Raw genomic sequence first — 23,865 nt, 5'->3', positions numbered from 1 at the left:
TTCTAAGAATCTGACTTGAAGAGCATTCTTTATAAAAGTCAATAATTTAAGTTCTATGAGCGTTTTACTATGTCAGCTATGAGCAGCATATCTTGAAAAATCTGGGATATAGAATAGAAAGCTCGTCTCAACGATAAAGTTAGAGACACGCTCTTCAGGGATTTTCTTAGAACTGGCTCATTTGGGAGTTGGGAAGCTATGAGCGTTTTAAGTGTGAGTTATGTGAGTCATATCTCGCAACATGTTGCATGCTTTAATGGTTTTACTTAAAAAAAATGGTTCAGAGAAATCATCAAAAGACGAATATTTTTAGCCCCGTACGAAGTACAAAGGGGCTTATAGGATTACGATGCCGTGTGTAATTGATGGAATTCGAAGCAGACGGTAAGGGCAAAGTGTTTGCCTATGTTCATAGATAACGAATCCGCAATAAAAATTTTGTCTGTCCGTCTGTCCGTCTGTCCGTCTGTCACGTCGATATCTTGAGTAAATCAAATCCGATTTCAAAAATTTTTTTTCCCCTGAAAGGTAGTTGAAATAGTGAGGCTAAGTTCGAAGATGGGCGATTTTGTGTCGACCCCTCCAGAGCTGGGGCCCCATAAGTGCTTTAACGTTTTCCAAAGATTTCTCTGGCCATTTAAAGGCTACACTTGTAAGTGATACATCAAATGAAAGGTATTTACAATACCTATCCACAAAAAAAAAGTTTATGGAAATTGGATGACCGACTCGTGAGTTAGACCCCTTGGTGTGAACTAGGTACAGGGCGGCAATCCGTTTTTGCTTGTAGGTTAGTCAAATTTGAACGGATTTAGATGGATTTTGACCGTACCAATCAGGGAAAAAAAAGTTTATGAAATTCAATTCACCGGAGCGTGAGCTAGGTCTCTTGGAGTGAGCTTATATGTGGCTACTCGGCCGTACAGTTTTTTGTTAATATCTCGAGTAAAATTTAACCGAATTTCATGATTTTTTTTTTGTTTGAAAGGTACTAACGAATGTAAAGCAGCCGTTGTACTTTCCACCTCCTAACAAAATGGCCGTCAGCCGCCATTTTGGATTTTTGTAAAATCAATATAAATAGGTGAAAATGATAATTCCAAAATCACTGATCAGTGGGAAGTGTAGTTTGTGTTACTTTTGAAAGGAACGTCGTACGGGGCTTCGTAATTGCGCTATGCGCAATTTTTAAGACGTACACATTGCATAAAAATTTTACGACGTTTACGGGCGCAATAGGCTTACGGTAAGAGTAGGGCGACGGACGAAGTAGGGTCACGTGCGCAATAGATGTACGGGTGGGTTTTTACGGGGCTCAGTCGCAGCAAAGGCTCCGACTGTTCTGACGGCTCGTTTCGCACAAATGTGGGCTAGAAAATTGCCAAGGGGTGAGCGCTCTTAATGAAAATTCCATTAGAAGGATGATCCACTGCTTACAAAAGACCTTTTTTTTGTTTATTTATTTATTTACTTCGTCAATGGCATCCGCCCCCTGACTACTTGCGTTTTTACAATAAATTTTACAATAAAATTTTACAATAAAAGAACAGAAAAAGATTATACATGTCAAGTTGAATGAAAAAAAAGTAGAACAAGAACATAAATAAAAACATTCACCAACGTCACATAGGAGTGAGTCACGTTTCGTTTGACCAATAACCAGAAAGTCGTCAATAGGTCGTTTTCTGAGCCACCTGAAATGAACGGTTAGTGGTTAGCGGGAGCAAGTCGACTAGACTGGTTCGATTCGGCACAAGTCGATAAGACTCGGAGTTAAGTCGTGAGACCATTTATAAAGTCGTGAGACCTAATAACCTAATCGATACCGATTAGAAAAAGAACCATAGGTCCAGCATATTTGCAAGTGAAATCAGTCATGACATTTTGATCTTACCATTCAATTTGATTGGAATCTTCAACATTCTAACAGTCGTTTTGAATGAGTTCCGCGGCATACCCTGAAACCAAAGCTGTGAGAAACGGTTAAATTCCAAGCCCATGTTATTTATTGGTTCATGGTAGCCATACTTAGTCCAGTGTTAATCGACAATGAGTAGATCGTCAGCTCGAGTGGGACGAGGATTTAGAGTAATTCTTCTCGTTATTTCAGATGAATCAAGACCACCACTTAAAAGGTAAACAATGCACAAGCAACATCTGTCAATGTAAGGTGGAAGTTTATAGTTCTCGTCACGTCTCACTGTTCGTCTGAGTGCAAACATCAAAAATTTCTTCTGAATCGATTCAATCCTATCAATGAAAGTTTCTTGATACGGGTGCCAAACGACCGAAGCATATTCCAGATACGAACGCACCATGTGCAAAATATAAACTCTTCAAGGTTTTGACATTCTTAAACTCCTTACAAGTCCTGATGACAAACCCGACCATCGAATAGGACTTAGCAATTACGTATTCGACGTGTTTACCAAAGGTCAGTTTTTCATCCATAAGAACTCCTAAGTCTTTCACCAGTTTCAAGCGAGTCAGCACGGCATCGTTGATAGAGTAATTGAATTCAATCTTTGATCTTTTGCGAGTGAAAGACATCAGATTGCATTTTTTCTACGTTTAAATAAAACACCTTTATTGGTATGGATAGTACAATCTTAACTTGACGTTAATTTATTACTACTGATGAAGTGTACTAATTTCTTTACAAATGCATCAAAATTAGTAAAACGTGTGCGGGGTTGACAATCCATTGACCGGGCCCAAATGAAGTGTTCTGATTCTTCATTACGTCAATCTGTGTGGTTTGAGTCGGTTCAGCCTCCTTACTTCGCTTGTGATGTCGAGCAGGAGAATGGCTTCTATGTTGGTGGGTTTAACAGTCTAGTTTCGTGTTTGATGGCATATTCTCGAATTACTTCGGCTACCCATTTTATTTCTAGATCTCTGTGTATTTCTTTGTTCGTCACAAAACGGTATGCGTTGGTGATCATTCGTAGAAATTTGTTTTGGCATGTTTGGATGACTGTTATCACCCAAAAAAATAATTACAGTGAAGGTGTGACGTAAGTTATTTCATCCACTTACAAAAGAACTGATATCGGAGGAGGTTGTTTCTTTTCGCGTATCGAAGCTGTGAGCGTCCTCCCCTCCGATATCAGCTCTTTTGTAAGTTGATAAAAGGACTTGCGTCACATCTCCACTATAAATGGTTTTTGGGCGATTTGAAAAAAAAAATCGAACAGCAACGAATCTAAAATTTATATTTTATGAACATTGAAGACTAAATACTTACACGGAAAAAAAAGATTTGGAAAGAATTGTTTGCTAGAAATATATTTATAGTTGTGACAAATATATTTATATTTGTCACAAAATTTCAGGTAATTTGCTTGTCACAATTATATTTAATTATTTGTGACAAATTATTTCAAAATATATTCGTTACAAATATATAAATATTTGTAGCAAATATGTAAATATTTGTTACAAATATATTTAATTATTTATGACGAATTATTAAAAAAATATTTGTGGCAAATAATTAAATATATTTCGGACAAATATTTATATATTTGTAACGAATATAGTTAATTATTTGCTACAAATGTTTATCTAATATATTCGCCACAAATATTTATATATTCGATACCAATTTTTTACATTAAATTGGTATTGAATATTTCTTTTTTTTTCCGTGTAACAAAAGTAAATAAAAAAAAGTTTTATTCTCAATCGTAATATGCTACATCAATATGCACCACGATATTTATACATATGTAGTGCCAGCACTAAGACTATGAATATTCATTAAAATGCTAAAAAGGAAACAGAAGCACCCAAAAGAAACTACATACAGCAAACATTTTACGTTGAAGATTTATGCCAAAGTTATAGTCCTAACGCCTAATTTACTGTCTTTAATTAGATTCACTAATTGCCAAGTTGTTTTTTTCGTAATTGTCTTTATGCTTTTATGTTTCTAAACTTAATTTCACTGAATACACACAGTGTTGTCGGGGGCATAAGTATTTTAATGTGCACTGAAGACGAGCACTGTGTGCGAGATGTGCATTTTCAGCGCTATTATTGTAAAACAGCAGGAAAATCGTTTTTGTGTCTCTGTGGCTCCTCTTATTCGTTCGGTGCAGGACCGTAGCTACTAAGGAGCGATGGTGTGCTGAGCACACCCTGGAAACTCTTGAGCACACCCTGGACCGACTTGAGTTTAAAAAAAAATAATAATATTAATAGTAGATTACAGCAGAGCCTATGTAAATGAGTAATACATGTGTGCGATGTTTGCGGCGTGTGAGCCGTCCCTTTGCGTACCTCCGTTTTGTTCATTTACGAAAAAATGATCATACGTTTACTTGACAGATTGGTTTTAAACAATAGCACACATGATAGGCCTTTTATAACACGTGCTCTTTTGTCAAGTAAACGGGTGAACCAAACGGACAAGCACATAAATTGCATCAATTTATATGGACGATGGACTTTTGCGCGGAGAAATGTAATATTGTGTGCAAGTAAAAATAATAATTTGAAAAAAGAAAGAAAATCAGTTTTATTTGCATACAATATTACATTCTCCGCGAAAAAGTCCATCCTTTATATATATTCACAAAATGTAACATTTCCCCGCGCAAAAGTCCATGCTTCATACGCAAAAAAAAAACAATTCGCTCCTCCGAGCAAAAGTCCATCTGCTTCATACACAAAAAAAACAATTTGCTCCTCCGCGCAAAAGTCCATCCTTGATACACACAAAAAAGTAACATTCTCCGCGCAAAAGTCCATCTGCTTCATACGCAAAAAAAAACAATTTGCTCCTCCGCGCAAAAGTCCATCGACTTTATACACAAAACGTTCCTCCGCACAAAAGTCCATGCTTCATACGCAAAAAAAAAACAATTCGCTCCTCCGAGCAAAAGTCCATCTGCTTCATACACAAAAAAAACAATTTGCTCCTCCGCGCAAAAGTCCATCCTTCATACACACAAAAAAGTAACATTCTCCGCGCAAAAGTCCATCTGCTTCATACGCAAAAAAAAACAATTTGCTCCTCCGCGCAAAAGTCCATCGACTTTATACACAAAACGTTCCTCCGCACAAAAGTCCATGCTTTATACGCAAAAAAAAACAATTCGCTCCTCCGAGCAAAAGTCCATCTGCTTCATACACAAAAAAAACAATTTGCTCCTCCGCGCAAAAGTCCATCCTTCATACACACAAAAAAGTAACATTCTCCGCGCAAAAGTCCATCCTTGATACACACAAAAAAGTAACATTCTCCGCGCAAAAGTCCATCTGCTTCATACGCAAAAAAAAACAATTTGCTCCTCCGCGCAAAAGTCCATCGACTTTATACACAAAACGTTCCTCCGCACAAAAGTCCATGCTTCATACGCAAAAAAAAACAATTCGCTCCTCCGAGCAAAAGTCCATCTGCTTCATACACAAAAAAAACAATTTGCTCCTCCGCGCAAAAGTCCATCCTTCATACACACAAAAAAGTAACATTCTCCGCGCAAAAGTCCATCTGCTTCATACGCAAAAAAAAACAATTTGCTCCTCCGCGCAAAAGTCCATCGACTTTATACACAAAACGTTCCTCCGCACAAAAGTCCATGCTTTATACGCAAAAAAAAACAATTCGCTCCTCCGAGCAAAAGTCCATCTGCTTCATACACAAAAAAAACAATTTGCTCCTCCGCGCAAAAGTCCATCCTTCATACACACAAAAAAGTAACATTCTCCGCGCAAAAGTCCATCCTTCATACACACAAAAAAGTAACATTCTCCGCGCAAAAGTCCATCTGCTTCATACACAAAATGTTGCAAAAGCCCATCGTCCATAAAATGTTACATTTCTCTTGAAATTTCCATCGACCATAATATATACACGGAAGAACACGCAATTATTGTGCGTTGTGTTCTTCCGTGTATATATTATGGTCGATGGAAATTTATGGTCGATGGGCTTTTGCAACATTTTGTGTATGAAGCATGGACTTTTGTGCGGAGAATGTTACTTTTTTGTATGTATGAAGCTTGAAGCATGGACTTTTGTGTATAAAGTCGATGGACTTTTGCGCGGAGAAGCAAATTGTTTTTTTTTGCGTATGAAGCAGATGGACTTTTGCGCGGAGAATGTTACTTTTTTGTGTGTATGAAGGATGGACTTTTGCGCGGAGGAGCAAATTGTTTTTTTTGTGTATGAAGCAGATGGACTTTTGCGCGGAGGAGCGAATTGTTTTTTTTTTGCGTATGAAGCATGGACTTTTGTGCGGAGGAACGTTTTGTATATAAAGTCGATGGACTTTTGCGCGGAGGATACAATTGTGTGTGAGAAAAGTCTATATAAGCCGGTTGCAATATGTGTCTGTACTGTAGTTACTCGTTGACTACAGCCCAATCAACTGCTAAAAAAATTGTTTTCCGTAAATTCAAAGAGTATAACAATGGAGTCACACGAAAGTTGTGACCACAACGTATTTAAAAGACATTGCGAGTCTTGCCGGACCAAAAAATACCTTGAACAAGCCTTTAAGTATTCGAAGGAAATCGTGGAGGCTTCGATTCGAATCCGGCGTGTTGGCATAAGAACCAAAGTCGATCTGCACACCGTATGCACATCCGGGAAGACCCACGTTAGATCCTATGAAATCTTACGGCGATACAACCGAGAGATGCCTGATCAATTTGATTGTAATTGCAAAGGAAACTTGATGACCAAACGCAGACGGCAAACATTGAATTTTTATCGTGTAGTTTGCTTCCATTGCACGTCAAGAGTTGCATGGTTTGCAGAAGAAAGAAGAAAATTGAAGCCGTTTTTAAAAGATCGAAGTATGTGGTGGAAGCATGGATTACATCGTCCAAAAAAAGAGAGTCGATCTTACATACCATCTGTCAGTCGATGAATTTATAAACCTTTAATTGAAATCCAGAAACGAAAGATCCAAACCTATTAATAAGTCATGATGTTTGTGTTAGACCCATAATGTTAGACGAATAACTTAACAGGAGGGTATACCATGAATTTGTAAATTTTTTTTTTCCTCGGAGCTGAGCACACCCTGAAAATCGAGTCTAGCTACGGCCCTGGTTCGGTGGGGTTTTTTTTGTGCAGAAAATTATTATATTGAGGAGTTTAAGAAAATTTTCGGATTTGCATAAAAGGTTTTTAAAATTTTATTGCCCGAATAGAGAAATCTCCCCACGTTTTATTTTTGCGGTTCGTTTTGTTGCATCTAGTCCGTACTGTAATGCATATATGGTTGTTTTTCGGTGGGAATTGGTGTGGAGATAATAGGAAAACCGCAATCCGAATCCATATAATACACATGCACAACCATCCACACATCCATACGGAACAATTGGAAGGCAATATGTTTTCATAATCTCTTTTAAATTACCATTTATCCCTCCATATATGACACATCATAATTTGCCAAATGAAATAAACAAAATTTATCAAAATGTCCCGGCGGACATCAATTAAATCTCAGCACATCGCCAAAATTGGATATCATCCCCCTAATAATTGTAATTGTCAAGGTTTATGCATTGCAATCCATATAATTTAGAATAAATGTTGGAAACATGTTTGTTTATGCTATTAGCAACTATAACTGGACACGGGCTTTCGAGTGTACATATATTTCTCGGGTGTGTGTGTTGTATATTGGGTTTGTCCACATTCTCTGGTTAGAATCCGAAGTACATTATATTATGAAACAAAACCATGGCAGTATATTATTCGAGCATATCCAATCATTGCATGGAGTTGTAATCTGTGTTATATTTCTTCGGGGAGCAGTTGTTCTAATCGCTTGCTGATTGGTTCAACTAATCGGACATTCGTGCTCAATATATATACGCAAAATGCTGTTCACCAGCTGCAGTCATATAATACCGGAAAACAAATAAACACCGATCGAGTCCTCATATATGTGCATTTTGCAGAAATATAATGCTATGGATATGGACACAACAAAATGCCCCCGATACACCAAACGTGCGGAGAGAGAGGAGACACATCAAATACTGGTTTAACATAATAAAACTTTATTAAATGTTATTAATTTATTTGTTTTGTGGATGATATCAATGTTAATGCCGATTCACATATGCGGGATGGGATGTGTGTGCACATACACTTCAACACGGGGAGTTTTGCATTTCGCAAAAATATTAAACCCAGAGATTCACGATTCGTATTTTGCAAATGTTTTGAATTTAATTTCTCTGCTATGCATGTCGGTAATTTATTTGGTGTGGCGCGGTGAGAGAGAGTTTAACCCATTACTTCTGTTGAGAAAAAACAACAACATTGAGTTCCAAACATAAACAAAAACGCAAAATGAAACAGCAATTGGATTAAGTAGATTAACAGTGTTCCATTCCCGCCAAAATATGTTCGGATGAATTTACCGGAGCTCAGTTGTAATTGTGCACGGATGGCGCAATAGCGTTTCGTAAACTTTCGATGTACCACGATATACAGAAGAGTTTACTTAAGACATCGAAAAGTTTCTATGACAAATGGTTCAGTCTCATCATCGTCATCTGTATCTGTATGTTCTATTAGAACATTGTTCTAAACAAATAAAGAAGGATTCTTCTGAAAAACAGAAGACCGAAATCGGACGCATTTTCTATTGGAATTGGAATTTGTTATATGTGCCCAGTAAGGTATTCGACCACAGGAGACAAAATCACTTTCAAAAAAATTCTTCGAACCTTGTGTGGCTAGTATGAGGTGATCAAAAACCGAAAACTTGCACTTTTCTTACATAAATTTGTCCCAAACACACCGAGACTCTGATCACCACCTAATTGCAATGTCAATTTGTAGAAGGAAAAATGAAATTGTGTCTAATTGGCAAGTAGGCAAGGGTGCAAATCTGCCACAATTTTCAAAAGAAACGACTTACGATTTTTAGATTCAGTTGTTTTTTGGCAATTTTGAATTCTCATAAAAAACGACTTACTAAAAAATGGAAAAACTTTTCTTACAATTATATGCAAAATTAATAGTAGATTACATTGGATGCTGCGGAGGTATCTAAATTCCATTGGATTTTTTGATGGATTTGGTTTATTTTTGACATGAGTGAGTTGTTCCAAGGTTGGTTCCTAAATTTTGGGATGACAGATGATTCCTCTGGCATTTCCTAACTTCCATCGGATTTTTCGATGGATTTGGGTTATTTTCGACATGAGTGAGGTGTTCCAAAGTTGGTTCCTAAATTTTGGGATGACAGATGATTTCTCTGGCATTTCCTAACTTCCATCGGATTTTTCGATGGATTTGGGTTATTTTCGACATGAGAGAGGTGTTCCAAAGTTGGTTCCTAAATTTTGGGATGACAGATGATTTCTCTGGCATTTCCTAACTTCCATCGGATTTTTCGATGGATTTGGGTTATTTTCGACATGAGTGAGGTGTTCCAAAGTTGGTTCCTAAATTTTGGGATGACAGATGATTTCTCTGGCATTTCCTAACTTACATAGGATTTTTCGATGGATTTGGGTTATTTTCGACATGAGTGAGGTGTTCCAAAGTTGGTTCCTAAATTTTGGGATGACAGATGATTTCTCTGGCATTTCCTAACTTCCATCGGATTTTTCGATGGATTTGGGTTATTTTCGATATAAGTGAGGTGTTCCAAGGTTGGTTCCTAAATTTTGGGATGACAGATGATTTCTCCGGCATTTCCATCGGTTTTATCGACGGATTTGGATTATTTTCCATGTAAGGGAGGTGTACCAAGATTGGTTTCTAGATTTTGGGATTCAGACTGATTTATCTAGAATTTTTTAATTTTCATAAAGTTTTTTGATGTTGTCGAAATGACATACTTACAAAAGTGGTGATATCAGTCAAAAAACCCTTAAGGGGTAAACGTGACGCAAGTCCTTTATCTTACTTACAAAATAACTGATATCGCTGAGGGTGACGCATGTTGAGGAACTTATTGTTAGGAAAATGGTTAAAAAAAATTACGTAAGAAAACCGAATCATCTGCCACTTGTGACGCAAATTTCTTGATGTAAAATTTTCTTTCACAAATTTTTTTGAGTAAATTTTTTGTTGATAAAACTTTTGCGTACGACGCACAATGCGTCCCCCTCAGCGATATCAGTTATTTTGTAAGTAAGATAAAGGACTTGCGTCACATTTATTATTTAAGGGTTTTTTGACTGATTCAATATTTAAGCATTTCCGGTATAGTGGTAAATTCGAGTGACTGCTCACTTTGATCATCCAAAAATTAAAGCCGTGATTAAACCCGCTTCATCGAGGCTGTTTAAGCTGAATGACTGCAATGATATTACAGATCAAGTACTAGGACATTAAATACTTTCTATCTTGCTCTGTTATAAATTTTTAACAAACAGGATATCAATATAACAGAAAAGGTTTCACCTAAAAGTCAAAGCAGGATATTGCTCGAGTTCATCTTGGAATATAATTTTAGTTTGTGTTGTACACATAAAAACATTCGTTTAATACCGCATTTAGTAGACCAGTTCAATAATCTACTATTATCACTTTTATATACTTCTTGTGACTTACGATGTTTGACCTGCAGGGGTAATTCATCAGTTAAACAAATAAGTGAATCACCGTCGGGTAAAGACAAAAGGACGTATGACATATTTTTGCAGAGAGAGACATTCTTCAAATATTTTACCACGAAGCCTTTACTTTTGTGAGAAACGTAGATTTTTGAAAATGTTTCAAGTCGATCGTAAAATTCTTCAGTCATTTAGTGTTGGATAGTAATTGTTATCGATAGTATGTGGGGGGATACACTAACAACAGAAGGAAGCTAACGTATCTTGAAATAACGACACATTTTGGCTGCGAATTCGATGTAATATTTATCAAAAAGGCAACATTGTGTATATCGATATAAAGAGCACCATCTGAAACTTCAAATGCTCATAACTTAATTTTGATAAATCCGTAATAACTCGTAGTCGAGCTGGTCGCATTTTTCCGAGTATTAGTTGAAGAAACTATTGCCATCCATTCCGAAAGTAAATTGCAATTTGATGTTGAACCAGTCATAGATCAGGACGGTTTTTAACCCTCCCCGTCCAAAAGCTGGTGCAGAATTCAAATAAAAAATAATAGTCCAATGGCTATACACACGTTCTTCTGACCAGCAGAAGCAGATATCATCACAAATCCCTATCACAAGTAAAATGAAGAAGAAGAAGAGGAAAAAAAATTACATTTTCTCTCCAATATCAATATCTCATTGTTTAACTCTATCTTTTGTTCGTTCAGTCGAAATTACACAAAAAATCATACATCTCGCCGGGATAAATATCACCAGAAAATGTCCAATATCAATAAACTTTCATTTAAGTTTGAGCATTGGAAAAAATGAAAAAATATCTAACGGGTCATCGGCTCAGATCCCGGTTATTTGTTATGAACCCGAAATATCGTATACATTTTGGTGTTTTTTCTTCTTCTTCTTCTTCATCTGTGTGTTGGATATCGGCTTTTGGAGATACATTTTCCCGTATATTTTATAGACGAGATTTAGTGCAGTTAAATTATTGTTTTAGATTTGCAGTATATTTTTCTGTTGAGAATGTAGATCGTTAACTAAGAATTGTAAGTAGAAACGATTTTCCGATGAAATATATTTCATTTTCACTTACATCTTCCGTCGAAGATACAGCAGATCAGGGACTATTATTCGTGAATTTATTTACCGAAATTTACCAAAATTTACCGAATTTACCAAAACTTAAATTCGATGAATTTTCGTAAACTTTTAATGAACTTTGGTAAATTTCGGTGAATTTCAATATATAAATATCCCGGCTCTGCTGCTTACATTTACAAAGATTTACTGAAATTTACCGAGATTTACGGAAATTTACTGAAACTTACGGAAATTTACTGAACCTTAACGAATTTTACCGAACATTTACCGAATATTTTACCGAAAATCATCAAAAATGTATCAAAATTTACGGAATTTATTCGGTAAATTTCGGTAAATTTTAGATGATTTTCGGTAAATATTCGGTAAATTTGGTACATAATATGCCCTGCGACATACGTTTGGGTGCATTGGGCGTCTAGGTGAGAAACACCTGAACATCATGCAATATTATGTACGACATTCGTTACACAGAATTTCATCCGAATTTATCTTTTTCCACTTGATTTACTTTTCCACCGAATATTTATGAATATAATCTGAATCGCTTTCTCTCTCTCCTCCAATGCGTTCAAAATATGTCTTTGCTTACATTACCCCATACCACGGATCCAGGAAAGGTGTCCTCCACATTATCCTCGTTAAAAACACAAGCACACACACACGATCGCATGTAACCTTTTTGCACAGCCGAATGTCTTTTATGCTATATTATAAAGTGTGCAACATACATACTGACTGCGAAAGAGTGTACTAACTTTGTTTCGTAGCCCAACCAACCAACCGTACATATACATCACTTCATACACACATTAATGCCAGCTCAAGAGCATCGCTTTTTAGGTGCCTACCATAACAGAAAAGTGGAAGCCGTCGAGATGACCCGAAAGATTAATTTAATGCAAACAATGGTTGGGTATTAGAACCTTGATATACGGTCAAGTGACTGCGACACCAGAGTTTCTTTTATATTATTTTTCCTATTTATTGTGCACATTATCTGCTATATTATAGGGTTTCAGACCAGACGCGAATTTAGCAACAATAAACAGAAAAAAATGGTTATTCGCCACGTTCGACACAGACTTGCGTTGAAAGGTACAGCTATGTCCTCGGACGAGGCATTGTGATTTGAAAGAAATCTTTTAATCGAAACGAATTATTAATTTGAAAGAAAACATTTTAATGTTGAAGTGCACGGAAACGTTTTGTGTATGGACGGTGTGAAAGGAGTAAGAAAGGTATTAAGCACACCATTCCGCCATATATCTCGGGATGAGTGAAATTGGTATCAGGGAGCCTGCATGCCACCTCTATATTGTATACATATAATATGAGGCTCAGCTAATATTACTTTGCAAGCATAATAATTCACTGAAGACGAGGACCCCAAAAACCGTGGTGCTATAATGTATGGTCGTAGTTCCATTTCCATTGTATGTGTGTAGTGTATAGTCATGTGCTTTTTGGTATGGTGCAAAGTATTAAAATGAAAATATGAGAATTGGGCGAGATGATATGTTCGGGGGTGGATTTTAGTGGGTATAAACATGCATTGTGTGAATATAGTCGCGGTCACACAAAATACTGTTTACGGATTCTCCAATACAGAGACTTGTAGTAATGTGGCTCAGTCTTGTCTTTTCATGTGCTTATGAATTCGTTATTTATCGCTTTATGAGGTATTATTATTGCAGTTCGTTTGTTTAAAATTTAGGGATAGGGATGTTAAATTTTGTTTCGTTATTTATTGTCATTTTATATATTTTACCTTTCGTTTTTTCTCTTTCATTTTGGTCGATATTTCGCTGAGGTGAGAGATGTTAAATGATTTTGTGGCAATCGACGAATTTATTTCATTTCGTTTTGTCGTTTGCTAAACTAACACGTTCCAACGATTCGGTGAAACAGAAATAGAAGGGAAAACACGAAGAGTCTATAGATTTTAGGAATATTCTTTCAAATGAGATTTGCACAAAGTGCCAATAGTCAAATAAAGACTAATCGCACAAAGTGTCGTTAGTCTTTATTTGACTATCCGCACTTTTCGAGTAAACTGAAAAGCTTCGAATGATGCAGTTAATGAAGTTAGCCATAAATTGCCATAAATCATTAAAATGTAATTTATTTATTTTATTTATTTATTTATTTATCAACAGTATAAAACCAACTGATATTTATGACAAAAATAAAAATAAAAATGAAAGATGAAAACAAGAATCATATTCAAACAATTGAAGAAAAATATTCGTCAAAAAGATAAAAAAAGCTGAAGAAAATTCAAAAACAAGAAAAAAAAGAGGAAAACAAATCAGTAAATCAAATCAATCAACCTGCAATGAACGAAACGGCAGCTAAACACTTAACTCATCCTGTAGGTGATAAACGAATAGCGCTCTGGTAGCTCCATGGCACGAATGCGATTACGGAACGTAATCCTAGAGGTTGCTCTGTCGTACAAATGTGCAAATCGATTGAAGATCATGCTCATACAATTGACTGGTTCATATATTCCATAGTTGGTTCGGTGTTGGTCGATTAGCAGAAATTCATTCGAACGAAGATCGCGGGCAGGTCGTCGAATGTTTATCTTAGACTTCAGCTCGGGAGCGTCAATTCGTTCGGTGAGAACATCGTACATGAAAGTTACACTCAAATTGATAATGCCTCAATACAAACTGTCCTACAGCGAGAATCATATGAGAGCAGTCTGAAGGTATTGTCACGCCGTACAGTTCGTCTTAGGGCGTAGATGATGAATTGTCTCTGAATGGACTCAATTGCAGATATTTTCGTGGTGCAGTGCGGGTTGCCAAACGTTGAATGCGTATTCTAGACGTGATCTTACGTGAGCACAGTAGATGCTTTTTAGGGCGTTGACGGAACGAAACTCGTAACAAATCCTCTTCAAGAAGCCGAGCATTGAGTACTCTTTACTTGTTATATGTTCGATGTGGGCTGAAAAGTCTAATTTTGTATCCAGAATCACACCCAAGTCACGAATTCGGTTGACTCGCACCAGACTTTCACCGTCCATTTTGTAATCGAAATGAATTGGATGATAGTTCCGTTGAAATAAGATCGAATTGCATTTATTTATGCTGACTGTGAGGCCGTTAATCCTGAGCCAATGTGTGACGTCATCAAGATCACGTTGCAAAGCTGAGCAGTCCAATACTGTTCGTATTTTCCGAAAAATCTTCAAATCGTCTGCGTACAATAGACACTTCGCACGTTGTATTACTTTTGATATGTCGTCGAAGAAAAATATGAAGAGAAGGGGGCCTAGGTGACTCCCCTGTGGGATTCCGGATGTAGCACAGAACACAGTTGATGAGTGACCTCCAATTTTAACGTATTGCAACCTTCCGCTCAAGTAAGACTCTATCCAATTTAGCATTTCAGAGTGGACTCCCATTTTACGAAGTTTCGATATCAAAAAATTGTGACGGACTGTATCGAACGCTTTCTTAATATCTGTGTAAACCGCATCCATTTGGTGACCCTTTTCCATAGTACGAATCGCTTTCCTCGTGAATTGAAGCAGATTGGTCCCAGTAGAACGACCTTTAATTAATCCATGTTGGTTGATTGAGATTTTGCCCTTAAACTGTAACCGTTGATGCTTCGTATTATGTTTTGACATAATCACCGTCATCTTCAAACATTTTGTAGATTGAGAATCACTCTCTTCTTCAAATACTTTGTAAAAGGTAGCATGATTCTCTTCTTTGTAAACACTTTGTAAAAGGAACCATCACTCTCCTGTACAAACACTTTGTAAAAGAAAGTATCAGTCTACCCTACAAACACTTTGTAAAAAGAAGTAGTCACTCTCTTCTACAAACACTTTGTAGATGGAAGCAACACAATACTCTACAAATACTTTGTAAAAGGAAGCGGCACTCTCTTCTACAAACACTTTTAAAAAGAAAGCAACACTTTCTTCTACAAATATTTTGTAAAAGGAAGCAATCACTCTCATCTACAAACACTTTGTAAAATGAAGCAATTACTATCATCTACAAACACTTTGTAAAAGTAAGCAGCACTCTACTCTACAAACACTTTGTCAAAGGAAGCAACATTCTCATCTACAAACAGTTACTAAAAGGAAGCAACTCTATGTTCTAAAAACATTTTGTAAAAGTAAGCAACACTCACTTCTACAAACACTTGTAAAAGGAAGCAACACTCACTTCTACAAACACTTTGTAAAAGGAAGCAACAATCACTTCAACAAACACTTTGTAAAAAGAAACAGCACTATATTCTACAAACACATCGTAAAAGTAAGCAACACTCTCTTCTACAAACACTTTGTAAAGAGAAACAGCACTATACTCTACAAACATTTTGTAAAAGGAAGCAACACTCTCTTCTACAACCAATTTGTAAAAGAAAGTAACACTCTATTCTACAAACACTTTGTAAAAGGAAGCAACATTCTCTTCTACAATCACTTTGTAAAAGGAAGCAGCACTCTACTCTACAAACACTTTGTAAAAGGAAGCAATCACTATCACAAACAATTTTTAAAAAAGGAAGAATTACTGTCTTCTTCACAGTGTTTGTAGAAGGGAGTAATACTTCCGTTTACAAAATGTTTGTAGAAGATGATGATGCTACCTTTTACAATATGTCAAAACGTAATACGAAACATTACCAGTTAAATTTTCATGTTTTAATTCAATGCTGGCTTTATAAATAAAGACTAATCGCACTTTGTGCGAATAGCCTTTTCGCTTCTTTAAATTTTCTAACTGTCATGTCTAGAGGTATTCATTTTGAAAAACAGCCGACCGAAATCGGGCGCATTTTCCAATGGACTTTTTTTACGTACCTACTAAGGAACAGTCGACGTCTGTCAAATTTAGACACGAATTTGCTGGAGCTGGCACAGCGAAGTCAAAAATATGCGTATTACACTGTCGAATGCAGGCTTATATGAGGGATTCTTTTAAAAAACAGCCTACCGAAATCAGACGCATTTTCCAGTGGAATTTTATTATATGTGCCTAGAAAGGACTTCGACCCTAGAACCCAAAACGACTTTCAAAAAAATTCTTCGAAGCTTTTGTGACTGGTGAAAGGTGATCAAAAACTGAAAACTTACACTTTTCTTACCAAAATTTCTCCGGGTACACGAGCCGTACATGGTCGTGTGGGGTGTCATTAGAAATGTAATCACATGTACTATTGAGCCGAATAGAGACTCATTGGTTTTAAAATTAATCCACACTGAAATATGTGCAGTTGAAGTTTTCAACCGAAAACTTGCACTTTTCTTACCAATATTTCTCTCGTTACACGAGCCGTACATGGTGGTGTGGGGTATCATTTGAAAGGTAATTTTATGTGCTTTTGGGCCAAATAGAATCTTATGGGGGTTTGAAAGCATCTACGAGGAAATATGAGAAGTTGGAATGTTTAAGTGCAAATTTTCGGCTTTCGATCACCTTTCACCAGCCATAAAAGCTTCGAAGAATTTTTTTGAGAGTTGTTTTGGCTTCTAGGGTCGAAGTCCTTTCTAGGTACCTATAAAAAGTTCCACTAGAAAACACGCCCGATTTCGGTAGGCTGTTTTTCAAAAGAATCCCTCATATAGCAATATGGTGAAAGGTATGAAGTAAAAGATCATGTATCAAACTTACAATGATTTTATAAAAAGAAGTAGCAGATTCGATTATTATGCTGGCGGTATGCTCGTGCTTCTTCACATAAAAGAGCTGTCATTCACATAAAGTAGTTATAGAAAGAAGATTTGAATAGGGAATTAGAAATTGTGTCATGATAGAGACTCGACTATGTTTAAACTTCGATAGATTCTATTTGTGAAGTTCTAGCAATTTCATTTATTATGTCGTGAAAAAAACTCTGACTTCTTCGGACATAAGAAAAATATTTGAAATATTAATCGGAACATTAAACTGGTGGCTCGTCGATGACATACAATAACTCAGTTGTAGCATCCTCTTTCGTTTCCCGGTCCTGGAAGACCGAAAGCGGCCCTAACCCTACCGTACATTTCATATCGATGTCTTGCTATAGAATGGCCAGCACTGTTGTCACATTCCAGTCCACCATTGATAGCTCGTGTTGTCACACCAAAGTCACCATTAGCAACACCAGCTCTATTGTGGACATTCACCTAAAAACGTTCTGTGTTAGTAAAAATTGATGAAATCATCAGTGAAATCACCTTCCAGAACCAAAAAGCGCTGTTCCACGCTAAATTTTCGTCTCTTGCCACCATATCGGGATCAGCAATCAATCTCGTGTCTCTAAATAAATCTTGTGATGCTGCACGGTAGTTATAGCACCATGACAATTGAATGTAACCTCTACCGAAATAATGCTGTCCGCCTGCATCGCATCCCGGTGTGACATACTCGCCAGGACAACCAGTCGTTACACATCGATATTCTCGTTTTGCACGGAGTCCATCACTCTCGTGAAGGAATTGTGTTAGTGCCATGGCGGCCTCTTGTTTAGAATCGACGAGTCCCTTCGGTAGTCCTTGCATATAGGCGTTGTATTGGGCCCATGATGGTCTGGGATAGCCATTTGAATTGGCAACAGCATTGGAGAATTCGTTGAAACTTATTTGTGCTGAAATCAATCAAATCAGATAAAAATCCAAAGTTGAAGATCCTTCCTACGGTTAACTTTGATCTAATCGAGAAATTGAGATATGGGTGTGATCAGAGACGAAAGGCTCTATGCAAATATTGGATCCTTTTTGTGAGTACTCTACGGTAAAAGCTATCATAAAAATACGTACCACCTTCGGCGCCCATAATTCCGACATAAAAATGACTATTAGGAAGTAATGGCCCAACTCCCGCCTGATCAACAAGTTCAAAATCACAATTATTTATTGGTCATTAACTCTACTACATATATTCACCTTCAACCAACAAGAACCACCTTCAGCTTCATCCCAAACGAATCCCTTACAACTTGAACTGCTACTGCAAATTCTGTGGCAATTTTCTTGTCTATTCGGTGGAAATTTTCACATTCATCGTCAGGTCACTAACTAATTCAGAAGACTTACGATTGGCCCTGGTATGATGCTGATTCAGGTAAATTTATTGAGTCACTTGATGTCATGATTGAGCAATCTAGTTTCACTCCTCCACTGTTCTCTTCAGAGATGATTCCGGCATTAAATCCGATTTTAGTGACTACTGGTCCCGTTGCAGACTTTTCATGATTAAAATTGAGAGTGTAGAGTGTATTTAACTCAATTGTGAAATTCCATAACGTCCGAGCCTCGAAAATTAATTCATTTTATACCTTTAGCCAACAAGTGCCATTTTCGCGATCATCCCATGCAAATGCCTTGCATCCTGGTGTGATTTTGCAAATATCGCAGCAATCTCCCTGCCTGTATCACATCATTAGAGATTTTGTGTCCGAACAATGTTTAGCGTTTGACTATGTACTGCAGGGCCTATTTTCGAGAAAATATTTTCACGAAATTTCTCGAATTTTCTTGAAAATTGGGAAACTCGAGAAAGTTTTCAAAAAATTTCGAGGAATTTAAGAAAATTCGTCGAAATTCAAGAAAATATTTTCTCAAAAATAGGCCCTGAAGTACTGTACTTACTGTTGCCCACTGTGTGATGCTAAATTTGGCAAAAAAATGTCTGAGTCGCGTGTAATTGTACAGTTCTGTTGATGTGATAGAGCTATGCACAGTGCTAAAGCTAATCCAATTTTCAAAAATAATCCCATTTTGGCGCTTGTCCACGGAACGGTATTCTTCAAACGAACAGACAGGTTACTAACAGAACCAATTGCACAATATTCGATTAACACTTGTGGTGAAGGGTGCTATAGCTGATACCACACTGACTTCACACGCGTTTATTTGATTTATGAACTCTGTTAAATCCGTTCCATGCATTTATAGACGATTGGTTCATTCGCTTCTAATATACTGCTACTGATATACATCCGATCGTATTGTGGTGTCGAGCTCAAGGTTATATTTAAAAATTTTATTTCTGCGGCTTACGCTGATAAGTTCTAAACGAAATGGGAAATTGTTATTCCGACGCAACGTTAATTTTCTGATATGCAGAATGTGATTCACTTGTGTTTGATTTGTTATCGGGGTTTAGTCTGGAAGAATGATACATCCAAACATCCGTCTGACAATCATAACTGAAAATAAACCGACCGGTCATATTTTCTGTAAATGTGGAATTGTGAAGAGAGGTGGTTGATTTTCGTTTCAAAATTCTTTTTCCTGATTTTTCTCCTTCGGAACAATTTTTTAGAGGTCCGTATTGGAACCGCTTATAGCATAAACAGTAAAGGCCAGCAACTCATCCAATTTATCAGACAAGCTTCTTGGAATTTACCAAGGTAAATATAGTGAGGTAATGCCTCACTATATTTCACTTGGAATTTACAAACAATTATCAAAATTCTAACAATTTCATTATCAATACTTAAGACTTCTTGGAATTTCGAGATAGATGTACAGCCTGACATTTTATAAAGTAATTTTCCACTTGATGTAATTCAACGCTTCGTATTAATATTATCATGAAGTGAAATGAAAATGACACGGTAATAGTAGGTTACATCGGATGCTGCGAAAGTAACTCATTACATGAGGTAAAAATTTTGTGATAAAGTAAACCTCACAAGTGTCTTTGTTTGAGCAACAAGCTTCGGTAGCTTTCTTTTCGACCAGTGAAGAATATCCGAGGCGAAGGCTACACTTGCCGAAAAACCGTTACAGAAGCAAGTTGCTCGAGAACACACGAGTGAGCATGCGAGTATCACAAAAATGTTTGCGAAATCATGAGTAATGTGAATCGAATGTATCTTGGCTCTGTATTCTGTAATCAAAAACAGTCCACATGTAATTGATCATTTTCGAAGGGTTCAAATTGCTATGAAATGGTCGACTTTCGCATGGAGCAGGTAGTAAATATGAGTACAAACAATTGTTGCAAGAAGAAAAGACCAAGGTTCTGAAAGAACAGGTTAAGACAGGTTAAGGCGGGTGAAACACAAATCTTGACAATTCAGACATGTATATTGTTTGAAAAGTCAACTTGAAAACAACTTTTTTTTTGTTAAGAGTCATATCGCCAAGACTTCAGGTGATTGGGGAACAAGCCGACTCCGATTTAAATGAGTGATAGCTCGTTGGATTCGTCTTCCAATTCTAGGAAACACGTATCTTTCACTTTTTCTAAAAAAAATTTGTTTTCTGTGAAAAGTGTTCAAATGTCAGAGAGTACCGAAAACAGTTTTTCGGCAATAACTCAAGAAAAAATTATTTTAAATTGTTGTAATGTTGTACGATTGTCGACCTTGGAAAGACCTACAGATAGAGTATACGCACTGCTTGGTGCTAGTTGATCCACGAGAGCTATGACTTAAAATATAGTGAATGTTCGGAGAGTACTGCTTCTCTGCAGCTTCGTTGTTCCACGGAACTAAGTATGGGGTGTTGTAGCTGGCCTCACCCACTATCGTTCCACACATAAATGAGCCCAGTACTTTTGTGCTGCAAGCCCACAGAAGTGTTAGAAAAAAAGTTGGTGCCAAAATGCAGATTTTTTTCTTCTTTCTGAGGGCTCTACAGCTGGAACAGCATCTGGAACAGCATCTGGAACGGTACTATGGCAGTCATTCTTTATCGTCTACTATTCTTTTACCTTATCAATAGAAAAACGCTTCGATATGTCACGAATATATCAGATCCAATGTTAGTAATATCAAGAGAAAAATTATCAAATTTTTCTCGGAGGATTTTAGTCAAATAAAGTGTTAGCGTATAGCAAATCCGCCAAAAAACCCTAAAGGGTAAAAGTGTGACGCAAGTCCTTGTTTCTACTTACAAAATAACTGATATCGCTGAGGGTGACGCATTTTTCGCCTCAACGCAAAAGTTTTATCAACAAAAAATTGAACCAAAAAATTTAAGATAGAAAATTTTAGAAAAAAATTGCGTCACAAGTGGCAGATGTTGAGGAAAATAGTTCAAATAGAGAAAATAATGTCCTGAATCATCTCTTCCGACTCTGGAACAGTAGTTAGTTTTTCAATCGGACCAATATTTGCTACGTGACAGGAGTTTGGAAAAACGATATGATCAAGTGGGAGCAAACGGTTTGCCTAACTCCTGTCACGTAGCAAATATTGGCCGATTGAAAAACTAACTACTGTTCCGGAGTCCTGAGGTCATTTGCTATACGCTAACACTTTATTTGACTAAAATCCTCCGAGAAAAATTTGATAATTTTTCTCTTGATATTACTAACATTGGATCTGATATATTCGTGACATATCGAAGCGTTTTTCTATTGATAAGGTAAAAGAATAGTAGACGATAAAGAATGACTGCCATAGTACCGTTCCAGATGCTGTTCCAGCTGTAGAGCCCTCAGAAAGAAGAAAAAATCTGCATTTTGGCACCAACTTTTTTTCTAACACTTCTGTGGGCTTGCAGCACAAAAGTACTGGGCTCATTTATGTGTGGAACGATAGTGGGTGAGGCCAGCTACAACACCCCATACTTAGTTCCGTGGAACAACGAAGCTGCAGAGAAGCAGTACTCTCCGAACATTCACTATATTTTAAGTCATAGCTCTCGTGGATCAACTAGCACCAAGCAGTGCGTATACTCTATATGTAGGTCTTTCCAAGGCCGACAATCGTACAACATTACAACAATTTAAAATATTTTTTTCTTGAGTTATTGCCGAAAAACTGTTTTCGGTACTCTCTGACATGTGATCACTTTTGAACACTTTTCACAGAAAAAATTTTTTTTTAGAAAAAGTGAAAGATACGTGTTTCCTAGAATTGAAAGACGAATCCAACAAGCTATCACTCATTAAAATCGGAGTCGGCTTGTTCCCCAATCACCTGAAGTCTTGGCGATATGACTCTTAAGTTGAAATCGTCATATAAAATTTTCCAAACCTTGTTGGCGCTACAGGAAAATTTTGATCACACGCCTTCGCCATCAACTCGAAAGTGTCTTAACCTGTTCTTTCAGAACCTTGGAAGAGACAACGTTTTTCTCAAAAAATACAGGGAAAGTTTTACCTTTTTATCAATGAGTTTCTGATTTCATAAATAGATATTTCCTCAACTCACTGACGAAATGCAAAGCTTTTTCTATCTTTTTTTTGAGAAACATTGAATGCACCTGGGTGATAAATGATTTTTTAGACACTCGCTTAATTTTCGTCATCGAGTGGCTAAATAGAAACGTAAAACTTTTGTTGTCTTATTTATTGAGAAAAACGTTGTCTGCAGCTAGGTTTTCTTAGAAACACGATGTGTATTGTCACACTCCGACACCGACCTTGACTGACAATCTACACATCCAGTGGTTAACCTGTTATAGACGGCTGTCATCTGTTATAGACAACAACGACAGAAATAATAAACTACAAGCTCTAACTAATGAGGTCTTATGTAGCAAAAAGCATGTTTAAAACAAATGAAGTAAAAGATTTCTGAAAACAATCTCTGAAAATCTTCGATCAAATGAAGTAATATTTTGAATAGTAACACTTTTAATATGCTTGCCGTCTCGGACAGGTCAAAAATGCATTTGTCACTCAGATAAAACTGTTATACAACAAGTTGCGAAATGAGGTTGTTTTTCTCGCTACTCAGTCGTAAAAAGTAAAACCATCATGATGCAGTCATAAATTCTGCATAAAATTGTTCACTTTCCGCAGTGCCGTTCCAGAATAGTAATTTATGCAACAAGTTTCGAAAAGTGGTTATTTCTGGCACTAGATGTGTTAAAAATGCGGACCAATAAAATTGTGCATGGAAACATGAACATTTTACCACGGAATTGCATAAAAATCTTTTACTTCATTAGTTGTAACATTTATTTTCGTATATATGGCCAGGGAAACGAAAGATTGAGCATACGATCAGAGCTTCAAATTGGTTTTATTTGTGGATATTACCGTTTTAAAATTGAATAAATCTGAAGCGCATTTACTTCTTCTATTTTTCTGCCGATAATATTTCATAATAATTCTGTAAAAGTCCATTGTATACTAGCGAACCGGACATGTATAATAATTCCATATATATGCATACAGCCAGAATATATTCACATGCACAGTGGAATATGTAACATAGTCGTAATTCATTTAGTGGATTACAGATTTCTGAAATAATAGGCAATTGGAAGCTAGTTTATGAA

The 23,865-nt window shown here is 36.7% G+C and overlaps 1 protein-coding gene across 1 annotated transcript; it reads right to left on the bottom strand.

The window, feature by feature from the left end:
- Positions 1-17,504: 17,504 nt before the first annotated feature.
- On the bottom strand, positions 17,505-19,632 carry LOC119085266 (endochitinase At2g43620-like). Its single transcript, XM_037195618.1, has 7 exons — positions 19,270-19,632; positions 18,957-19,047; positions 18,715-18,863; positions 18,565-18,655; positions 18,439-18,502; positions 17,857-18,266; positions 17,505-17,805 (listed from the first exon to the last, which is right to left on the bottom strand). Exons 1-7 carry the CDS (start codon positions 19,395-19,397, stop codon positions 17,614-17,616), a joined length of 1,125 nt encoding a protein of 374 aa, XP_037051513.1. The 5' UTR covers positions 19,398-19,632; the 3' UTR covers positions 17,505-17,613.
- Positions 19,633-23,865: the final 4,233 nt, after the last annotated feature.

Source organism: Bradysia coprophila, unplaced genomic scaffold (assembly GCF_014529535.1).
Source record: "Bradysia coprophila strain Holo2 unplaced genomic scaffold, BU_Bcop_v1 contig_94, whole genome shotgun sequence".
Taxonomy (NCBI): domain Eukaryota; kingdom Metazoa; phylum Arthropoda; class Insecta; order Diptera; family Sciaridae; genus Bradysia; species Bradysia coprophila.
This window is presented reverse-complemented; position numbering and strand designations above follow the sequence as displayed.